Source organism: Somniosus microcephalus, chromosome 3 (genome assembly GCF_052327205.1).
Source record: "Somniosus microcephalus isolate GS21.2 chromosome 3, FLI_Smic_1.0, whole genome shotgun sequence".
NCBI classification, from domain to species: domain Eukaryota; kingdom Metazoa; phylum Chordata; class Chondrichthyes; order Squaliformes; family Somniosidae; genus Somniosus; species Somniosus microcephalus.
Window position 1 is genome coordinate 3141704 of NC_140989.1, and position 19846 is coordinate 3161549.

General features: G+C 47.9%; 1 protein-coding gene across 1 annotated transcript in view; it reads right to left on the minus strand.

The window, feature by feature from the left end:
* The window catches only part of emilin1b (elastin microfibril interfacer 1b), a 66931-nt gene that overhangs the window by 8766 nt on the left and 38319 nt on the right, over window positions 1–19846 (minus strand). Inside the window, exons 4-6 of the mRNA XM_085978622.1 lie at window positions 13244–13270; window positions 12339–12374; window positions 11921–12055 (exon numbers count right to left, since the gene is read on the minus strand). Coding sequence (XP_085834748.1) covers window positions 11921–12055; window positions 12339–12374; window positions 13244–13270 — 198 coding nt within the window. The remainder of the gene's footprint in view (window positions 1–11920; window positions 12056–12338; window positions 12375–13243; window positions 13271–19846) is intronic.

A 19846-nucleotide genomic window follows, 5' to 3' on the forward strand; every position in this document is an offset into this window, starting at 1 on the left:
GTAAGGGGAACAGATAGGCGTTTCTGTGGCCGTAGTCGTGACTCCAGGATGGTTTGTTGCCTCCCTGGTGCCAGGGTCAAGGATGTCACTGAACGTCTGCAGGGCATTCTGAAGGGGGAGGGTGAACAGTCAGAGGTCATGGTTCACATTGGGACCAACGACATGGGTAGGAAGAGGGATGAGGTCCTGCAGCAAGAATTTAGGTAGCAGACTAAAGAGCAGGACCTCAAAGGTTGTAATCTCTGGATTACTCCCGGTGCCAGGTGCTAGTGAGTATAGGAATAGGAGGATAGAGCAGATGAATGCATGGCTCAAGAGTTGGTGCAGGAGGGAGGGCTTTAGTTTCCTGGATCACTGGGTCTGCTTCTGGGGAAGGTGGGACTTGTACAAGTCGGACGGGTTGCACCTGAACCAGAGTGGGACAAATATCCTTGCGGGGAGGTTTGCTAGCACTGTTCGGGGGGGGGTTTAAACTAACTTGGCAGGGGGATGGGATACAGAGTGGAGCTATAATAGGGGGTGATGTACAGCCAAATATAGAGGAAAAAATAAGTCAGACTGGAAGGCAGAGCAAATATGTAACGGCACAAGGGAGTAGGGCAAGGCTGAATGGCATTTATTTTAATGCAAGGAGTCTTACGAATAAGGTGGATGAACTGAAGTTGTTGATGAACACATGGGAGTATGATATTGTTGCTATCACGGAGACATGGTTGAGGGAGGGGCAAGACTGGCAGCTCAATATTCCGGGGTATAGAATCTTCAGGCGAGACGGGGGGGGTGTCGCAATATTAATTAAGGAGACAATTACTGCTGTAAGGAGGGATGATATATTAACAGGTTCCTCTAATGAGCCCATATGGGTTGAACTTAAAAACAAAAAGGGGGCTAGCACTTTGCTGGGAGTGTACTATAGGCCCCCAAACAGCCAGGGGGAGATAGAGGAACAGATATGTAGGCAAATCTCAGAGAAGTGTGCAAATAATAGGGTAATTATAGTGGGGGATTTCAACTTCCCCAATATTAACTGGGATAGTCAGAGTGTGAAAGGCTTAGAAGGTGCAGAATTCTTAAAGTGCATCCAGGAGAGCTTTTTGAGCCAGCATGTAGAAAGTCCTACAAGAGAGGGGGCGGTACTGGACCTAATTCTAGGGAATGTGGCCAGGCAAGTGGTAGAAGTGTTAGTAGGTGAGCACTTTGGTGACAGTGACCACAATTCAGTGGGATTTAAGGTAGTCATGGAAAAGGACATGGATGGACCGGAAATAAAGGTTCTAAATTGGGGGAAGGCCGATTTTAATATGATAAGGCAGGATCTGGCCAATGTGGACTGGGATCAGCTACTTGAAGGAAAATCCACATCGGAGCAATGGGAGTCTTTCAGAAAGGAAATTGAGAGAGTACAATGGCAACATGTTCCCGTAAAGGTCAAGGGTGGGACCAACAAGCCCAGGGAACCTTGGATGTCAAGGGATATACGAGAATAAATTAGGAAAAAAAGGGGGGCTTTTGGCAGATACAAAGGACTAAAGACAGAGGAAGCCCTAGAGGAGTATAAAAAGTGCAGGGGGATACTTAAAAAAATTAGGAGAGCGAGGAGGGGCCATGAAATAACACTGGCGAGCAAAATAAAGGAAAATCCTAAGGTGTGTTATAAGTATATTAAGGGCAAGAGGATAACCAGGGAAAGGGTAGGGCCCATTAGGGACCAACGTGGCAAACTGTGTGTAGAGCCAGAGGATGTAGGTGGGGTTTTAAATGAATTTTTTGCATCTGTGTTCACTATGGAGAAGGATGATGTGGACATAGAAATCGGGCAGGGGGGACTGTGATATACTTAAACATATTAGCATCGAGAGGGAGGAGGTACTAGCGGTTTCAGCCGGCTTAAAAGTGGATAAATCCCCAGGCCCGGACGAGATGTATCCCAGGCTACTATGTGAGGCAAAGGAGGAGATTGCAGGGGTTCTGACACAAATTTTCAGAACCTCTCTGGCCACAGGGGATGTGCCAGAGGACTGGAGAACAGCGAACGTAGTACCATTATTCAAGAAGGGTAGTAGGGATAAACCAGGGAATTACAGGCCAGTGAGCCTAACATCAGTGGTAGGGAAATTATTGGAAAAAATTCTGAGGGACAGAATTGGTCTCCACTTGGAGAGGCAGGGATTAATTAGGGATAGCCAGCATGGCTTTGTCAAGGGAAGATCATGTCTGACCAATTTGATTGAATTTTTCGAGGGGGTGACTAGGTGTGTGGATGAGGGTAGTGCAGTGGATGTGCTTTACATGAATTTCAGTAAGGCTTTTGATAAAGTCCCACATAGGAGACTGGTCAGGAAGGTAAGAGCCCATGGGATCCAGGGTGCCTTGGCACATTGGATCCAAAACTGGCTTAGTGGCAGAAGGCAGAGGGTGATGGTGGAAGGTTTTTGTGACTGGAAGCCTGTGTCCAGTGGGGTACCGCAGGGATCGGTGCTCGGTCCCTTGCTGTTTGTGGTCTACATTAATGATTTGGATGTGAATGTAAAAGGTATGATCAGTAAGTTCGCAGATGACACGAAAATTGGTGGGGAGGTAAATAGCGAGGCGGGAAGCCTCAGGCTACAGGACGATATAGATGGGTTGGTCAGATGGGCGGAACAGTGGCAAATGGAATTTAACCCTGAAAAGTGTGAGGTGATGCATTTTGGATGGACTAACAAGGCAAGGGAATACACAATGAATGGTAGGACCCTAGGAAAGACAGAGGATCAGAGGGACCTTGGTGTGCATGTACATAGATCACTGAAGGCAGTAGAACAGGTGGATAAGGTGGTTAAAAACGCATATGGGATACTTGCCTTCATTAGCCAAGGTATAGAATATAAGAGCAGGGAGGTTATGATGGAGCTGTACAAAACGCTGGTAAGGCCACAGCTGGGGTACTGTGTGCAGTTCTGGTCGCCACACTAGGAAGGATGTGATTGCTTTGGAGAGGGTGCAGAGGAGATTCACCAGGATGTTACCTGGGCTGGAGCGCTTCAGCTATGAAGAAAGACTGGACAGGATGGGGTTGTTTTCCTTGAAGAGAAGGCTGAGGGGGGACCTGATTGAGGTATACAAAATTATGAGGGGCATAGATAGGGTGGATAGAAAGGAACTTTTCCCCTTAGTAGAGGGTCAATAACCAGGGGGCATAGTTTCAAGGTAAGGGGCAGGAGGTTTAGACGGGATTTGAGGAGGAACTTTTTCCACCCAGAGGGTGGTTGGAATCTGGAACTCACTGCCTGAAAGGGTGGTAGAGGCAGGAACCCTCACAACATTCAAGGAGCATTTAGAAGAGCACTTGAAATGCCATAGCATACAAGGCTATGGACCAAATGCTGGAAAATGGGATTAGATCAGACAGGGCTTGATGGCCGGCGCGGACGCAATGGGCCGAAGGGCCTCTTTCTGTGCTGTATAACTCTATGACTCTATGACTATGTTTATTTCATCTAATATTTCACACTCCTCCCCCCCTGATAGCAATGTCCACTTCGCCCCTCTCCTTTGTGAAAACAGACGCAAAGTATTCATTAAGAACCCTACCGACGTCTCCCACCTCCACACACACATTACCCTCACGATCTGGAATAGGCCCTACCCTTTCTTTAGTTATCCTCTTACTCCTAATATATTTATAAAACATCTTTGGGTTTTCCTTGATTTTACTTGTCAAGAATTTTTCATGCTCTCTCTTTGCTTTCCTAATATCCTTTTTAATTGCACCCCTGCACTTTCTGTACTCCTCTAAAAATGTTGGAGTATTTAGCCCTCAGTATCTGTCATACGCCTCCCTTTTTTTCTTTATCCTACCCTGTATGTCTCTAGACATCCAGGGGGCTCTAGATTTGTTAGTCCCACCTTTTTTCTTTAAGGGCACATATTTGGTCTGAACCCTCCGAATCTCCTCCTTGAATGCCTCCCACTGCTAAACACTGATTTACCTTCAAGTAGCCGTTTCCAGTCCACTATGGCTAAATCCCCACTGAGCTTAGCAAAATTTGCTTTTCCCCAATTTAGAATTTTTATTCCTGGTCTATCCTTGTCCTTTTCCATAACTACCTTAAATCTAACAGAATTATGGTCACTAGCACCAAAATGCTCCCCCACTGATATGCCTTCTACCTGCCCAGCTTCATTCCCTAAAACTAAGTCCAGAACTGACCCTCCCTTGTTGGGCTTGCTACATACTGGCTAAAAAAGTTCTCCTGGATGCATTTTAGGAATTCCGCACCTTCTGTACCCTTCACACTAATTTTATCCCAGTTAATATTGGGGTAGTTGAAATCCCCTACTATTACTGCCCTATAGTTTTTGCACTTCAGAAATTTGTCTGCATCCTAGGGTCTTAAAAGAAGTGGCTACAGAGAAAGAGGTTGCATTGGTTATAATCTTCCAAAATTCCGTTGACTCTGGAAAAGTCCCTGCAGATTGGAAAACCGCAAATGTAACGCCCTTATTCAAAAAAGGAGGGAGACAGAAAGCAGGAAACTATTGGCCAGTTAGCCTAACATCTGTCATTGGCAAAATGCTCAAATCCATTATTAAGGAAGTAGTAGCAGGGCATTTAGAAAATCATAATACAATCAAACAGAATCAACATGGTTTTCTGAAAGGGAAATGGTGTTTGACAAATCTATTAGAGTTCTTTGAGGATGTAATGAGCAGGGTGGATAAAGGGGAACAAGTAGATGTAGTGCATTTGGATTTCCAAAAGGCATTCGATAAGGTGCCACAAAAAAAGTTACTGCATAAGATAAGAGCTCATGGTGTTGGGGTAATATATTAGATTCGATAGAGGATTGGCTAACTAACAGAAAACAGAGAGTCTGGATAAATGGGTCATTTTCAGGATGGCAATCTGTAACTAGTGGGGTGCCACAGGGATCAGTGCTGGGGCCTCAACTATTTACAATCTATATTAATGACTTGGATGAAGGAAGCGAGTGTATTGTAGTTAAATTTGCGGACGATACAAAGATGGGTGGGAAAGCAAGTTGTGAGGAGGACATAAAAAGTCTGTAAAGGGATATAGATAGGTTAAGTGAGTGGGCAAGAATTTGACGGATGGAGTATAATGTGGGAAAATGTGAAGTTATCCACTTTGGTAGGAAGAATAGCAAAGAAAAATATTATTTAAATGGAGAAAGACTACAGAATGTGGCGGTACAGCGGGGTTTAGGTGTCCTCATACATGAAACACAAAGTTAACATGCAGATGCAACAAGTAATTAGGAAGGCAAATGGAATGTTGGCCTTTATTTCAAGGGGGGAGAGTGTATAAAAGTAGGAAAGTCCTGCTACAACTGTATAGGGCACTAGTGAGACCACACCTGGAGTACTTCGTACAGTTTTGGTTTCCTTATTTAAGGAGGGATATACTTGCATTGGAGGCAGTTTAGAGAAGGTTCACTCGGTTGATTCCTGGGATGAAGGGCTTGTCTTATGAAGAAAGGTTGAGCAGGTTGGGCCTATACTCATTGGAGTTTAGAAGAATGAGAGGTGATCTTATTGAAACATATAAGATACTGAGGGGGCTCGACAGGGTAGATGCTGACAGGATGTTTCCCCTCGTCGGGGAATCTAGAACAAGGGGGCATAGTCTCAGAATAAGGGGTCGCCCATTTAAGACAGAGGTGAGGAGGAATTTCTTCTCTGAGGGTCGTGAATCTTTGGATTTCTTTACCCCAGAGAGCTGTGGAAGCTGAGTCATTGAATATATTCAAGGCTGAGATAGATAGATTTTTGAGCAATAGGGGAGTCAAGGGTTATGAGGAGCGGGCAGGAAAGTGCAGTTGAGGCCAAAATTGGATCAGCCATGATCTTATTGAATGGCGGAGCAGGCTCGAGGCTACAGGACGATATAGACGGGTTGGTCAGTTGGGCGCAAAAGTGGCAAATGGAATTTAACCCTGAAAAGTGCGAGGTGATGCATTTTGGACGGACAAATAAGGCAAGGGAATACACAATGAGTGGTAGGACCCTAGGAAGTACAGAGGGTCAGAGGGACCTTGGTGTGCATGTACATAGATCTCTGAAGGCAGCGGAACAGGTAGATAAGGTGGTTAAAAAGGCATATGGGATACTTGCCTTCATTAGCCGAGGCATAGAATATAAGAGCAGGGAGGTTATGATGGAGCTGTACAAAACGCTGGTGAGGCCACAGCTGGAGTACTGTGTGCAGTTCTGGTCGCCTCACTATAGGAAGGATGTGATTGCTTTGGAGAGGGTGCAGAGAAGATTCACCAGGATGTTACCTGGGATGGAGCGCCTCAGCTATGAAGAAAGACTAAACAGGCTGGGGTTGTTTTCCTTGGAGCAAAGAAGGCTGAGGGGGGACCTGATTGAGGTGTACAAAATGATGAGGGGCATAGATAGGGTAGACAAAGAGGAACTTTTCCCCTTAGTAGGGGGGTCAATAACAAGGGGGCATAGATTCAGGGTAAGGGGCAGGAGATTTAGAGGGGATTTGAGGAGGAACTTTTTCACCCAGAGGGTGGTTGGAATGTGGAACTCAATGCCTAAAAGGGTGGTAGAGGCAGGAACCCTCACAACATTCAAGAAGCATTTGGATGAGCACTTGAAATGCCATTGCATACAGGGCTATGGACCAAATGCTGGAAAATGGGATTAGACTGGACAGGGATGGATGGGCGGCGCAGACACGATGGGCCGAAGGGCCTCTTTCTGTGCTGTAAAACTCTATGACTCTATGAGGGGCCGAATGGCCTGCTCCTGCTCCTATTTATGTTCTAAATGAGTACTTTATTTCTGTCTTCACTAGAGAAGAGGATGCTGCTAATGTCACAGTGAAGGAGGAAGTATTAGAGAAATTGGATCGGATAAAAATAGATAAAGAGGCAGTACTTAAAAGATTGGCAGTGCTCACCCAAAGTATTAAAGTTACCCGGTCCGGATCGGATGCATCCTAGGTTACTGAGGGAAGGGTGGAAATTGCGGATCTGACCACAATCTTCCAATCCTCCTTAGATATGGGGGTGATGCCAGAGGACTGCAAATGTTACAACCCTGTTCAGAAAAGGGAAGAAGGATAAACCTGGCAATTACAGGCCAGGTCAGTTTAATGTTGGCGGTAGGGAAACGTTTACAGACAATAGTCCGAGACAAAATTAATTGTTACTTGGAAAAATATGGATTAATAATCGAAAGCCAACATGGATTTGTTAAAGGCAAATGATTTACTAACTTAATTGAGTTCTTTGATGAAAGTACGAGAGGGTTGACGAAGGAAATGCAGTTGATGTGTCTATGGACTTTCAAAAGGTGTTTGATAAAATGATAGACTTGAAGCCCATGGGATTAAAGGGACAGTAGCTGCGTGGATACAAAATTTGCTGAGGGACAGAAAGCAGAGTAGTGGTGAATGGTCGGTATTAGAACCACTGCTCTTTTTGATATATATTAACGACCTGGACTTGGGTATACAGAGCATAATTTCAAAGTTTGCAGATGAGACGAAACTCAGCAATGTAGTAAACAATGAGGAGGATAGTAACAGACACAGACAGACTGGTGAAACGGGCAGACACATGACGGATGAAATTTAACAGAAGTGTGAGGTTGGTAGGAAGAATGCGGAGAGGCAATATAAACTAAATGGTACAATTTTAAAGGGGGTGAAGGAACAGAGAGACCTGGGGGTGTACGTACACTAATCTTTGAAAGTGGCAGGACATGTTGAGAAGGCTGTTAAAAAAGCATACGGGATCCTTGGCTTTATTAATATATGTAAGAAGTCACACAACACCAGGTTATAGTCCAACAGCTTTATTTGAAATCACACGCTTTCGGAGCGCTGCTCCTTCGTCAGGTGAAGTGGAGAGATGCATAAAGACACAGCTTATATAGTCAGAGAATAATGCCAGATGTTTACAGGTAATCTTTCTAACTGCCATTTATCACACCTCAGCAGAGAGATAATCACAGCAATCAAAGGTGTGAATGGTGTCCAAACAGGTCAGTCAGGAAAACATTACATCAAAGAACAATGAGGTGGGGTCACAAGGGGTCAAATGTTGCAGATGCTGTGTGAAAAACAAAAAAGACAAAAAACATTTTCTTTGCTGGAAATCACAGCAGGTCCGGCCGCATCTGTGTAGAGAGAACAAGCCAATGACGACTCTAGTCTGGATGACCCTACGTCAGGTGGGGTTACATGTAGCGTGACATGAACCCAAGATCTCGGTTCAGGCCATCCTCATGGGTGTGGAACTTGGCTATCAGTTTCTGCTCGATGATTTTGCGTTGTCGTGTGTCTCGAAGGCCGCCTTGGAGAATGCTTACCCGAAGATCAGAGGCTGAATGTCCTTGACTGCTGAAGTGTTCCCCGACTGGGAGGGAACACTCCTGCCTGGCGATTGTTGCACGGTGTCCGTTCATCCGTTGTCGCAGTGTCTGCATGGTCTCACCGATGTACCATGCTCCGGGGCATCCTTTCCTGCAACGTATGAGGTAGACAACGTTGGCCGAGTCACATGAGTATGTACCATGTACCTGGTGGGTGGTGTCCTCACGTGTGATGATGGTATCTGTGTTGATGATCTGGCATGTCTTGCAGAGGTTGCTGTGGCAGGGTTGTGTGGTGTCGTGGTCGCTGTTCTCCTGAAAGCTGGGTAATTTGCTGCGAACGATAGTCTGAGGTTAGGCGGCTGTTTGAAGGCGAGTAGTGGAGGCGTGGGGATGGCCTTAGCGAGGTGTTCGTCGTCATCGATGACATGTTGAAGGCTGCGAAGAACATGGCATAGTTTCTCTGCTCCGGGGAAGTACTGGATGATGAAGGGTGCTTTATTGGTTGTGTCCCGTGTTTGTCTTCTGAGGAGGTCTATACGACTTTTCGCTGTGGCCCGTCGGAACTGTCGATCGACGAGTCGAGCATCATATCCCGTTCTTACGAGAGCGTCTGTAGGTGTCCATCGCGTTCCTCCTCATCTGAGCAGATCCTGTGTATTCGCAGGGCTTGTCCATAGGGGATGGCTTCTTTAACGTGGTTAGGGTGGAAGCTGGAGAAGTGGAGCATCGTGAGGTTGTCCATGGGCTTGCGGTAGAGTGAAGTGCTGAGGTGTCCGTCTTTGATGGAGATTCGTGTGTCCAAGAATGAAACCGATTCTGAGGAGTAGTCCATGGTGAGTTTGATGGTGGGATGGAACTTGTTGATGTTATCGTGTAGTCTTTTCAGTGATTCTTCGCCATGGGTCCATAGGAAGAAAATGTCGTCGATGTATCTGTTTTTCACACAGACCCCAGCATCTGCAACATTTGACCCCTTGTGACCCCACCTCATTGTTCTTTGATGTAATGTTTTCCTGACTGACCTGTTTGGACACCATTCACACCTTTGATTGCTGTGATTATCTCTCTGCCAAGGTGTGATAAATGGCAGTTAGAAAGATTACCTGTAAACATCTGACATAATAATAATAATCAACGTTATTGTCATTGTTAGTGCACAAGTGCAGTACAGCGAAATGTAGGCTTGCGGCTCCCGAGAGTGTACATTTAGATTAAGACATTTAAACATTCAACATTCATTTGGCTTGTAATACATTAACATAAACATAACCATAATAAAGTGCAGATGTGCAGGCTTTAGAGTTTATTTGTGGAGTTCAGTAGGATGACAGCCCTGGGAAAGAAGCTGTTCCTAAATCTGGTCGTACGGGTGCGAATGCATCTGTAGCGTCTCCCAGATGGCAGGAGGGCGAACAGACTGTGGCTGGGGTGGGTAGGGTCTTTGATGATGGTCCGTGACCTCCGTAAACAGCGTTTCTGGTATATGTGCTCTATGGTCGGTATATTCTCTGACTATATAAGCTGTGTCTTTATGCATCTCTCCACTTCACCTGACGAAGGAGCAGCGCTCCGAAAGCTTGTGACTTCAAATAAAGCTGTTGGACTATAACCTGGTGTTGTGTGACTTCTTACATTTGTCCACCCCAGTCCAACTCCGGCATCTCCACACCATGTTTATTAATAAGGGAAGAGTACAAAAACAAGGAAGTTATGCTAAACCTTTATAAAACACTGGTTCGGCCTTAGCTGGTGTATTGTGTTCAATTCTGGGCAAGGATGTCAAGGCCTTGGAGAGGGTACAGAAGAGATTTACTAGAATGGTACCAGGACTGAGTGACTTCAGTTATGCGGAGAGACTAGAGAAGCTGGGATTGTTCTCCTTAGAGCAGAGAAGGTCAAGAGAAAATTTGATAGGTGTTCAAAATCATGAAGGGTTTTGATCGAGTAAATAAGGAGAAACTCTTTCCAGTGGCAGAAGGGTCGGTAACCGGAGGACACAAATTTAAGGTAATTGGCTAAAGAACCAGAAGCGGCATGAGGAAACATTTTTTTTCACGCAGCGAGTTGTTGTGATTTGGAATGCGCTGCCTGAAAGGGCGGTGGAAGCAGATTCAATCGTAACATTCAAAAGGGAATTGGAGAAATACTTGAAGGGAAAGATTTCGAGAGCTATGGGGATAGAAAAGGGGAGTGGGACTAATTAGAGAGCACTTTCAAAGAGCCAGCACAGAGACAATGGGCCAAATAGGCTCCTGTACTGCATCATTCTATGATTCTGTGAGAGAAGACGGTCAGAAGGTTAGAGGACAAGAGGAGAGGGTCAGAAAGTTAGACTGCGAGAGAAAAGTGTCGGAAGGTTAGACTGAGGGGAGGGTCGGATAGTTAGACACTGGGAGGGGAGGGGAGGAATGTTAGACACTGGGAGAGGAGAGTCGGAATGTTAGACACTGGGAGAGGAGAGTCGGAATGTTAGACACGGAGAGGAGAGTCGGAATGTTAGACACTGGGAGAGGAGAGTCGGAATGTTAGACACTGGGAGAGGAGAGTCGGAATGTTAGACACGGAGAGGAGAGTCGGAATGTTAGACACTGGGAGAGGAGAGTCGGAATGTTAGACACTGGGAGAGGAGAGTCGGAATGTTAGACACTGGGAGAGGAGAGTCGGAATGTTAGACACTGGGAGAGGAGAGTCGGAAGGTTAGACACTGGGAGAGGAGAGTCGGAAGGTTAGACACTGGGAGAGGAGGGTCGGAACTGGGAGAGGAGGAGAGGAGGGTCGGAACTGGGAGAGGAGGGTCGGAACTGGGCGAGGAGGGTCGGAAGGTTAGACACTGGGAGAGGAGGGTCGGAAGGTTAGACTGGGAGAGGAGGGTCGGAACTGGGAGAGGAGGGTCGGAAGGTTAGAGACTGGGAGAGGAGAGTCGGAAGGTTAGACACTGGGAGAGGAGGGCCGGAAGGTTAGACTGGGAGAGGGGGGTCGGAAGGTTAGACTGGGAGAGGAGGGTCGGAAGGTTAGGCACTGGGAGAGGAGAGTCGGAAGGTTAGACTGGGAGAGGAGAGTCGGAAGGTTGGACTGGGAGAGGAGGGTCGGAAGGTTAGACTGGGAGAGGAGAGTCGGAAGGTTAGGCACTGGGAGAGGAGGGTTGGATGGTTAGGGGAGGGTCGGGTCGGATAGTTAGGTGAGGGTCGGGTCGGAAGTTTAGGCACTGGGAGGGGAGGGTCGGAAGTTTAGGCACTGGGAGGGGAGGGTCGGATAGTTAGGCACTGGGAGGGGAGGGGAGGAAGGTTAGGCACTGGGAGAGGAGGGTCGGAAGGTTAGACTGGGAGAGGAGAGTCGGAAGGTTAGACTGGGAGAGGAGAGTCGGAAGGTTAGACACTGGGAGAGGAGAGTTGGATGGTTAGGGGAGGGTCGGGTCGGATAGTTAGTTGAGGGGAGGGTTGGAAGGTTAGGCACTGGGAGGGGAGGGTCAGAAGGTTAGGCACTGAGAGAGGAGGGTCGGAAGGTTAGACACTGGGAGGGGAGGGTTGGAAGGTTAGGCACTGAGAGCAGTAGACTAGCTGCAGACAGGGAACCTTTGCCTCACCTGTGCTTGGATCGTAATGGCCTCCTTCGTTCACCAACACCTTGTCGAACAGGATGGTCCCCGGATTGAGTTGAGGAGCGGTGAGCGCCGCGGAGAATGAAACCTGTTCAATGAAGGCATCTTCACCTGGGCGACCTGAGGGGGAATCGAAACGTGTCAGAAATCGGAGCGCTTGGAGCATCAGGTCAGGTACACCCGTTCTTAGAATCAAGTAAAGAATTAGAACTAAGTAAAGCCCAGTGCCCCGGGACCCAACCAGAGGGGGCGAGGCTGGACTAGAGGGGGCGAGGCTGGATCAGAGCATGGAGTCAGACAGGGTTGGACCGAGTATCACATTCAGGACTGCTGCTCCCATTCTGTTTCTTTGGGACGGTGAGAGTGACAGAAATAAGCAGTTAAATGTTAAATTTTGACTCACCTACTTCTCCTTGTAATCCCATGGGACCAGCAGGACCTGGAAAAACAATTCAATAACCAAAAATACATGAAGGGGTCTTTTCCAAACATTATCATGCCTGGTCACTCAGTTTTCACATTTATTGCTTTATTTCAGTTCAATAAAAGGTCCTGGGACCACACACTATGGGGCTCCCAGGACCCCACACACTGTATGGGGCTCCCAGGACCCCACACACTGTATGGGGCTCCCAGGACCACACACACTGTATGGGGCTCCCAGGACCCCACACACTGTATGGGGCTCCCAGGACCCCACACACTGTATGGGGCTCCCAGGACCCCACACACTGTATGGGGCTCCCAGGACCCCACACACTGTATGGGGCTCCCAGGACCCCACACACTGTATGGGGCTCCCAGGACCCCACACACTGTATGGGGCTCCCAGGACCCCACACACTGTATGGGGCTCCCAGGACCCCACACACTGTATGGGGCTCCCAGGACCACACACACTGTATAGGGCTCCCAGAACCACACACACTGTATGGGGCTCCCAGAACCACACACACTGTATGGGGCTCCCAGAACCCCTCTCTTACATTCAATCTTGATGCATTTTGGTAGGAAGAATGAGGAGAGACAATATAAACTAAATGGTACAATTTTAAAGGGGGTGCGGAAGCAGAGACCTGGGGGTGTTCATGCAGAAATCTTTGAAGGTGGCAGGACCAGGTTGAGAAAATGGTTAATAAAGCATATGGGATCCTGGGCTTTAGAAATAGAGGCATGGAGTACAAAAGCCAGGAAGTTACGCTAAACACATATAAAACAATAGTTTGGCCCCAGCTGGGAAGTTGCCACCAAGGGAGAGGGGGATTGATGAAAAAACAATGAATAAAGGTCACAGTGGGCGTGTCCTACCTTGCGGTCCGGGGGGGCCTTCAATGCCTGGAAAAGACAAGAATATGAAGAAGAAGCAGATTTAGACTTTCCTCATGTGGGTCATCATTGAGACAAGGATATAAACCAACCCGCTATCCCAATATCCCCAGTTACCCAGAGGCCAACCTAGCGACGCTCAACCACCTATCCCATTAACACCCATTACTATGATGCCTCCCTGAGAAAGCCCAGCCATCTCCCCCTCCACATCCCCACCGTCACCCCTTCCTCCTGAGCCTTCAGAGCCTCTCCACCATTTACAGGACTCAAGTCACCACTTGCCTGGATGGTGCTGTCATAACAACACCTAAGCTCAACACCATCCAGAACAGATCAGTTTGCTTGATCGGACTGCCACTGGGCTCAAAAACCACCCCCTCAGCACCAACGCACTTGCTGCAGTGTGTACCATCTACAAGATGCACGACAGTAACTTGACGAGGCTTCTACGGCAGCACCTCCCAAACCCACGACCTCTACCACCTAGAAGGACAAAGGCAGCATACGCAAATGAACACCACCACCTCCAAGTTCCCCAAGTCACACACCATCCCGACTTGGAAAAATATCGCTGTTCCTTCATCGTCACTGGGTCAAATCCTGGAACTCTATTGTGGGAGCAGCTTCACCACAAGGACAGCAGCGGTTCGAGAAGGTCCACCACCACCTTCTCAAAGGCAACAGTGGTCACAATATCATTAGGTTTAGAGTAGTTCTGGAAAAGGACAAGGAACAATCAACTGGAGTAGGGCTAATTCCAGTGATCTGAAAAAGGATCTGGCCCAGGTGGATTGGATTGTACAGAGGAGAAGTGAAAAAGGGAATAAGAGGGGCAAAGAGAGTGTATGAGAATAGATTAACGAGTAACATAAAGTGACCCAAAGGTCTTTTATAAACACATAAACTGTAAAATGGTAGTCAAAGGAACGGTGGGACTGATTAGAGACCCAATAGGAGATCTTCTTGTGGAGGCAGAGGGCATAGCTGAGGTACTAAATGAGTACTTTGCATCTGTCTTCACTAAAGAGGATGCTGCCAATGTAGCAGTGAAGTAGTGATATTGGATAGGATAAAAATAGGTAAAGAGGAGGTACTTAAAAGATTGGCTGCATTCAGGTTGAAAAGTCATCCGGTCCAGATGAGATGCATCCTAGGTGACTGAAGAAAGCAAGGGTGGAAATTGCTAACGGATAGGAACAGAGGCACCTGGGGTGTACCTACACAAATCTTTGACGGTGGCAGGACATTTTTTTAAAATTTGTTTATGGGATGTGGGCATCTCTGGCAAAGCAAGCATTTATTGCCCATCCTTAATTGCCCTTGAGAAGGTGGTGGTGAGCCGCCGCCTTGAACCGCTGCAGTCCGTGTGGTGAAGATACTCCCACAGTGCTGTTAGGGAGGGAGTTCCAGGGTTTTGACCCAGCAACGATAAAGGATTGGTGATATACTTCTAAGTCAGGATGGTGTGTGACTTGGAGGTGGTGGTGTTCCCATGCTCCTGCTGCCCTTGTCTTTCTAGGTGGAAGAGGTCGTGGGTTTGAGAGGTGCTGCCGAAGAAGCCTTGGCGAGTTGCTGCAGTGCATCTTGTAGATGGTACACACTGCAGCCACAGTACACCGGTGGTGGAGGGAGTGAATGTTTAAAGTGATGGATAGGGTGCCAATCAAGCGGCTGCTTTGTCCTGGATGGTGTCGAGCTTCTTGAGTGTTGTTCGAGCTGCACTCATCCAGGCAAGTGGAGAGTATTCCATCACACTCCTTACTTGTGCCTTGTAGATGGTGGAAAGGCTTTGGGGAGTCGGGAGGTGAGACACTCGACGCAGAATACCCAGCCTCTGACCTGCTCTTGTTGCCACAGTATTTATGTGGCTGGTCCAGTGAAGTTTCTGGTCAATGGTGACCCCCAGGATGTTGATGGTGGGGGATTCGGCGATGGTAATGCCATTGAATGTCATAGGGCAGTGGTTAGACTCTTGCTTGTTGGAGATAGTCATTGCCTGGCACTTGTGTGTGTGAATGTTACCTGCCACTTATCAGCCCAAGCCTGAACGTCGTCCAGGTTTTGCTGCATGCGGGCATGGACTGCTTCATTATCTGAGGAGTTGTGAATTATAGAAAATTACAGCACGGAAGGAGGCCATTTCAGCCCATTGTGTCCATGCCGGCCAACAAAGATCTATCCAGCCTAATCCCACTTCCCAGCTCTTGGTCCGTAGCCCTGCAGATCAGAGCATCCCAAGTGCACATCCAAGTACTTTTTGTGGTAAACCACTGTTGTTCACTGTTGTTCACTCCACTGTTGTTCACTCCACTGTTGTTCACTTCACTGTTGTTCACTCTTGCCCATTCTTGTACCTGTCTGTGCATGCCTCAGCTGGCTCCGCCCCTGGCTCCACCTATATGCCCTGGTATAAAGGCGGCTGCTCTGCAGTTCCCCAGGCATTCAGGACCGGTCGACCACTAGAGGCATGCCTTCGTTCTTTAGCTAATAAAAGCCTGTTTGTTACTCTTAACTTCCAGTCTTTCTCAGTAATTGATAGCGCATCACTTTTTAAATGTGGTTAGGGATCCTGCCTCTACCACCCTTTCAGGCAGTGAGTTCCAGACCCCCACAACCCTCTGGGTGAAGAAATTTCCCCTCAAATCCCCTCTAAACCTTCCACCAATTACTTTAAATGCCGCCTGGTTTTTGACCCCTCTGCTAAGGGAAATAGGTCCTTTCTATCCACTTTATCTATGACCCATATAATTTTATACACCTCAATAAGGTCTCCCCTCAGCCTCCTCTGTTCCAAGGAAAACAGACCCAGTCTTTCCTCCGGCAATCAGCAACTAGTGGTGTCCCGCAGGGGTCAGTGCTGGGACCCCAACTCTTTACAATCTATATTAACGATTTGGAGGAAGGGACCGAGTGCAACATATCCAAGTTTGCGACGATACAAAGATGGGAGGGAAAGCAGTGAGTGAGGAGGACATAAAAAACCTGCAAAAGGACATAGACAGGCTAAGTGAGTGGGCAGAGATTTGGCAGATGGAATATAATATTGGAAAGTGTGAGGTTATGCACTTTGGCAGAAAAAATCAAAGAGCAAGTTATTATCTAAATGGAGAGAAACTGCAAAGTGCTACAGTACAAAGGGATCTGGGGGTCCTGGTGCATGAAACACAGAAGGTTAGTATGCAGGTGCAGCAGGTGATCAGGAAGGCCAATGGAATCTTGGCTTTTATTGCAAGGGGGATGGAGTATAAAAACAGGGAAGTTTTGCTGCAGTTATACAGGGTATTGGTGAGGCCACACCTGGAATACTGCGTGCAGTTTTGGTTTCCATATTTAAGAAAAGATATACTTGCTCTCGAGGCGGTTCAGAGAAGGTTCACTCGGTTGATTCCGGAGATGAGGGGGTTGACGTATGAGGAAAGGTTGAGTAGGTTGGGCCTCTACTCATTGGAGTTCAGAAGAATGAGAGGCGATCTTATCGAAACATATAAGATTGTGAGGGGGCTTGATCGGGTGGATGCGGTGAGGATGTTTCCACTGATGGGTGAGACTAGAACTAGGGGGCATAATCTTAGAATAAGGGACTGCCCTTTCAAAACTGAGATGAGGAGAAACTTCTTCACTCAGAAGGTAGTAAATTTATGGAATTTGCTACCCCAGAGAGCTGTGTAAGCTGCAACATTAAATAAATTTAAAACGGAGATAGACATTTTCCTAGCAGATAAGGGAATTAGGGGTTACGGGGAGAGGGCAGGGAAGTGGACGTGAGTCTAGATTCAGATCAGCCATGATCCTATTGAATGGCGGAGCAGGCCCGAGGGGCCGTATGGCCTACTCCTGCTCCTACTTCTTATGTTCTTATCCTTGTAAATCTCCTCTGTACCCTCTCCAGTGCAATCGCATCTTTCCTGTAATGTGGTGACCAGAACTGCACGCAGTACTCTAGCTGAGGCCTAACTCATGTTTTATACAGTTGAAGCATAACCCCCCTGCTCTTGTATTCTGTGCCACGGCTAATAAAGGCAAACATTCCACATGCCTTCTTAACCACCTTATCTACCTGGCCTGCTACCTTCAGGGATCTGTGGACATGCACTCCAAGGTCCCTTTGTTGCTCTACACTACTCAGTGTCCTACCATTTAATGTGTATTCCCTTTCCTTGTTAGCCCTCCCCAAATGCATTACCTCACACTTAAGAACATAAGAAATAGGAGCAGGAGTAGGCCATACGGCCCCTCGGGCCTGCTCCGCCATTCAATAGGATCATGGCTGATCTGAATCTAGACTCACGTCCACTTCCCTGCCCTCTCCCCGTAACCCCTAATTCCCTTATCTGCTAGGAAAATGTCTATCTCCGTTTTAAATTTATTTAATGTTGCAGCTTCCACAGCTCTCTGGGGTAGCAAATTCCATAGATTTACTACCCTCTGAGTGAAGAAGTTTCTCCTCATCTCAGTTTTGAAAGGGCAGCCCCTTATTCTAAGATTATGCCCCCTAGTCCTAGTCTCACCCATCAGTGGAAACATCCTCCCCGCATCCACCCGATCAAGCCCCCTCACAATCTTATATGTTTCGATAAGATCGCCTCTCATTCTTCTGAACTCCAATGAGTAGAGTCCCAACCTACTCAACCTTTCCTCATACGTCAACCCCCTCATAGAAACATAGAAGATAGGAGCAGGAGTAGGCCATTCGGCCCTTCGAGCCTGCTCTGCCATTCAATGAGATCGTGGCTGATCATCCAAATTCAGTACCCTGTCCCTGCCTCCTCCCCATATCCCTTGATCCCTTTAGCCTCAAGAAATATATCCAACTCTTTCTTGAATATACTTAATGAACTGGCCTCCACCACCCTCTGTGGCAGAGAATTCCACAGGTTCACCACTCTCTGGGTGAAAAAATTCCTCCTCATCTCAGCCATCAGAAACATCCTTCCTGCATCTAGTCTGTCCAGGCCTGACAGAATTTTATAGGTTTCGATGAGATCCCCTCTCAATCTTCTAAACTCCAGTGAGTATAAGCCCAATCGACACAATCTCTCCTCATACGTCATTCCTGCCATCCCAGGTATCAGCCTTGTAGTGTATGTAACCGTTCTACCTTTAAGAGAACTATTGTATGTAACCGTCCAGCTTTAAGAGAACTATTTTAGGTGTTGCACTACTTTATCTTGGCTGCGGTATACTGTAATACCGGTGGTGACCACACCGGTATATAAGTGCTGTGTAATGAGTGATTGGGCAGATTCGCCCTGACCTTCGAATAGTAAAGTCCTGTTAAAGTTTACTCTTGTAGTCTGTGTAATAATTTGCAATATAACACACAGATTTTACAGTGGCGACGAGTTCGATCTTACCCTGCGGCAGCGATACATCCGAAGCAGTTAACGAGCGTCGAGAAGAGGCATCCGCCCTCGTCGTTCTGCTGAGAGAAGACTCGAGTCTGCAGAGCAAGGAAGAAGGAAGAATTCAGACACGAAGCCTTCCATCAGCAACAGGCAGTGATCGTCCCTTCTGTCACGGTGGTGAGTGAGCCGATCAGCCACGAGAAGCAAGTCGGCCACGTTGACTGTGAGTAGGGGGGAAATAAAAAGAAATGGAGGATAAGGGCGGTGAACTCGACCACGGTCGGGGGAAAGGAGCCGGACAGAAGTCGGGGCCAGAGACGCTGAGACTGGGGCAGCGTAGGGCACGGAAGCCGCGGTACAAGCGGGAACGCAGCCGGTGTGAGAGACCGGGCTACAAGCGGGAACGCAGCCGGTGAGAGAGACCGGGCTACAAGCGGGCTGCGAGACGCAACAGCGTCGTGAGACAGCTCGACCGCGACCGGCGAAAAAGGCCGGGCAGCTACCGAGGCCGCGAGGCGCTGCAACCGGGATCGTAAGGCGCGGGAAGAAATAAAAAAAATAATAATAAATAAATAAAACCGCGGAGAACTCAGCCGCAGCCGGGGGAGGAAAGGACCGGACTGCGAGAGGGCTGGGAGGCGCGATTGGAAGCCGCTGAGGGAGAGACAGAGCCCGAGCGAGCGGGAGAGACAGAGCCCGAGCGAGGGGGAACGGGACCGAGTGAGGGAGACCGAGCGAGATCCCGCCCAGCGGCTGGAACTGTTCGCCGCCAACGGGTTGTCCCCAGCGCTGGTTGCCCTGCCGAGAAAAGGGAACAAGGAACGCACTGAAGCCGGCGCGCAGGCTGCGAACCCCGAAAGCCAGCGGTCGTCGTCCGAGAGCAAAGCTTACCCCTCCCGCCAGGGGAAGAAACGCGGGAAGCCGCCAGTAGGCGGGGAAGAAGACAGGAGCGGGAAACCGCCATTTTGAAAGTGGGCGGGGAAGAAGACAAGCGCGGGAATCCGCCATTTTTGGAAAAAAAAAAGTAACGAACAAATTCGTTGTTGTTTCTCAGAAAGATAGTGAAGATGCCTAAGCATGGTAACATCAACGACTTCGATTCCGAGGTGGAAGATTGGGCCACGTATGTAGAACGCATCGAGATATATTGTGAGGCCAATAAAATAGCAGATGATGATAAAGCTCTAACCTTACTAAACTCAATGGGTGCGAAGACATACGGGCTATTGAAGCATCT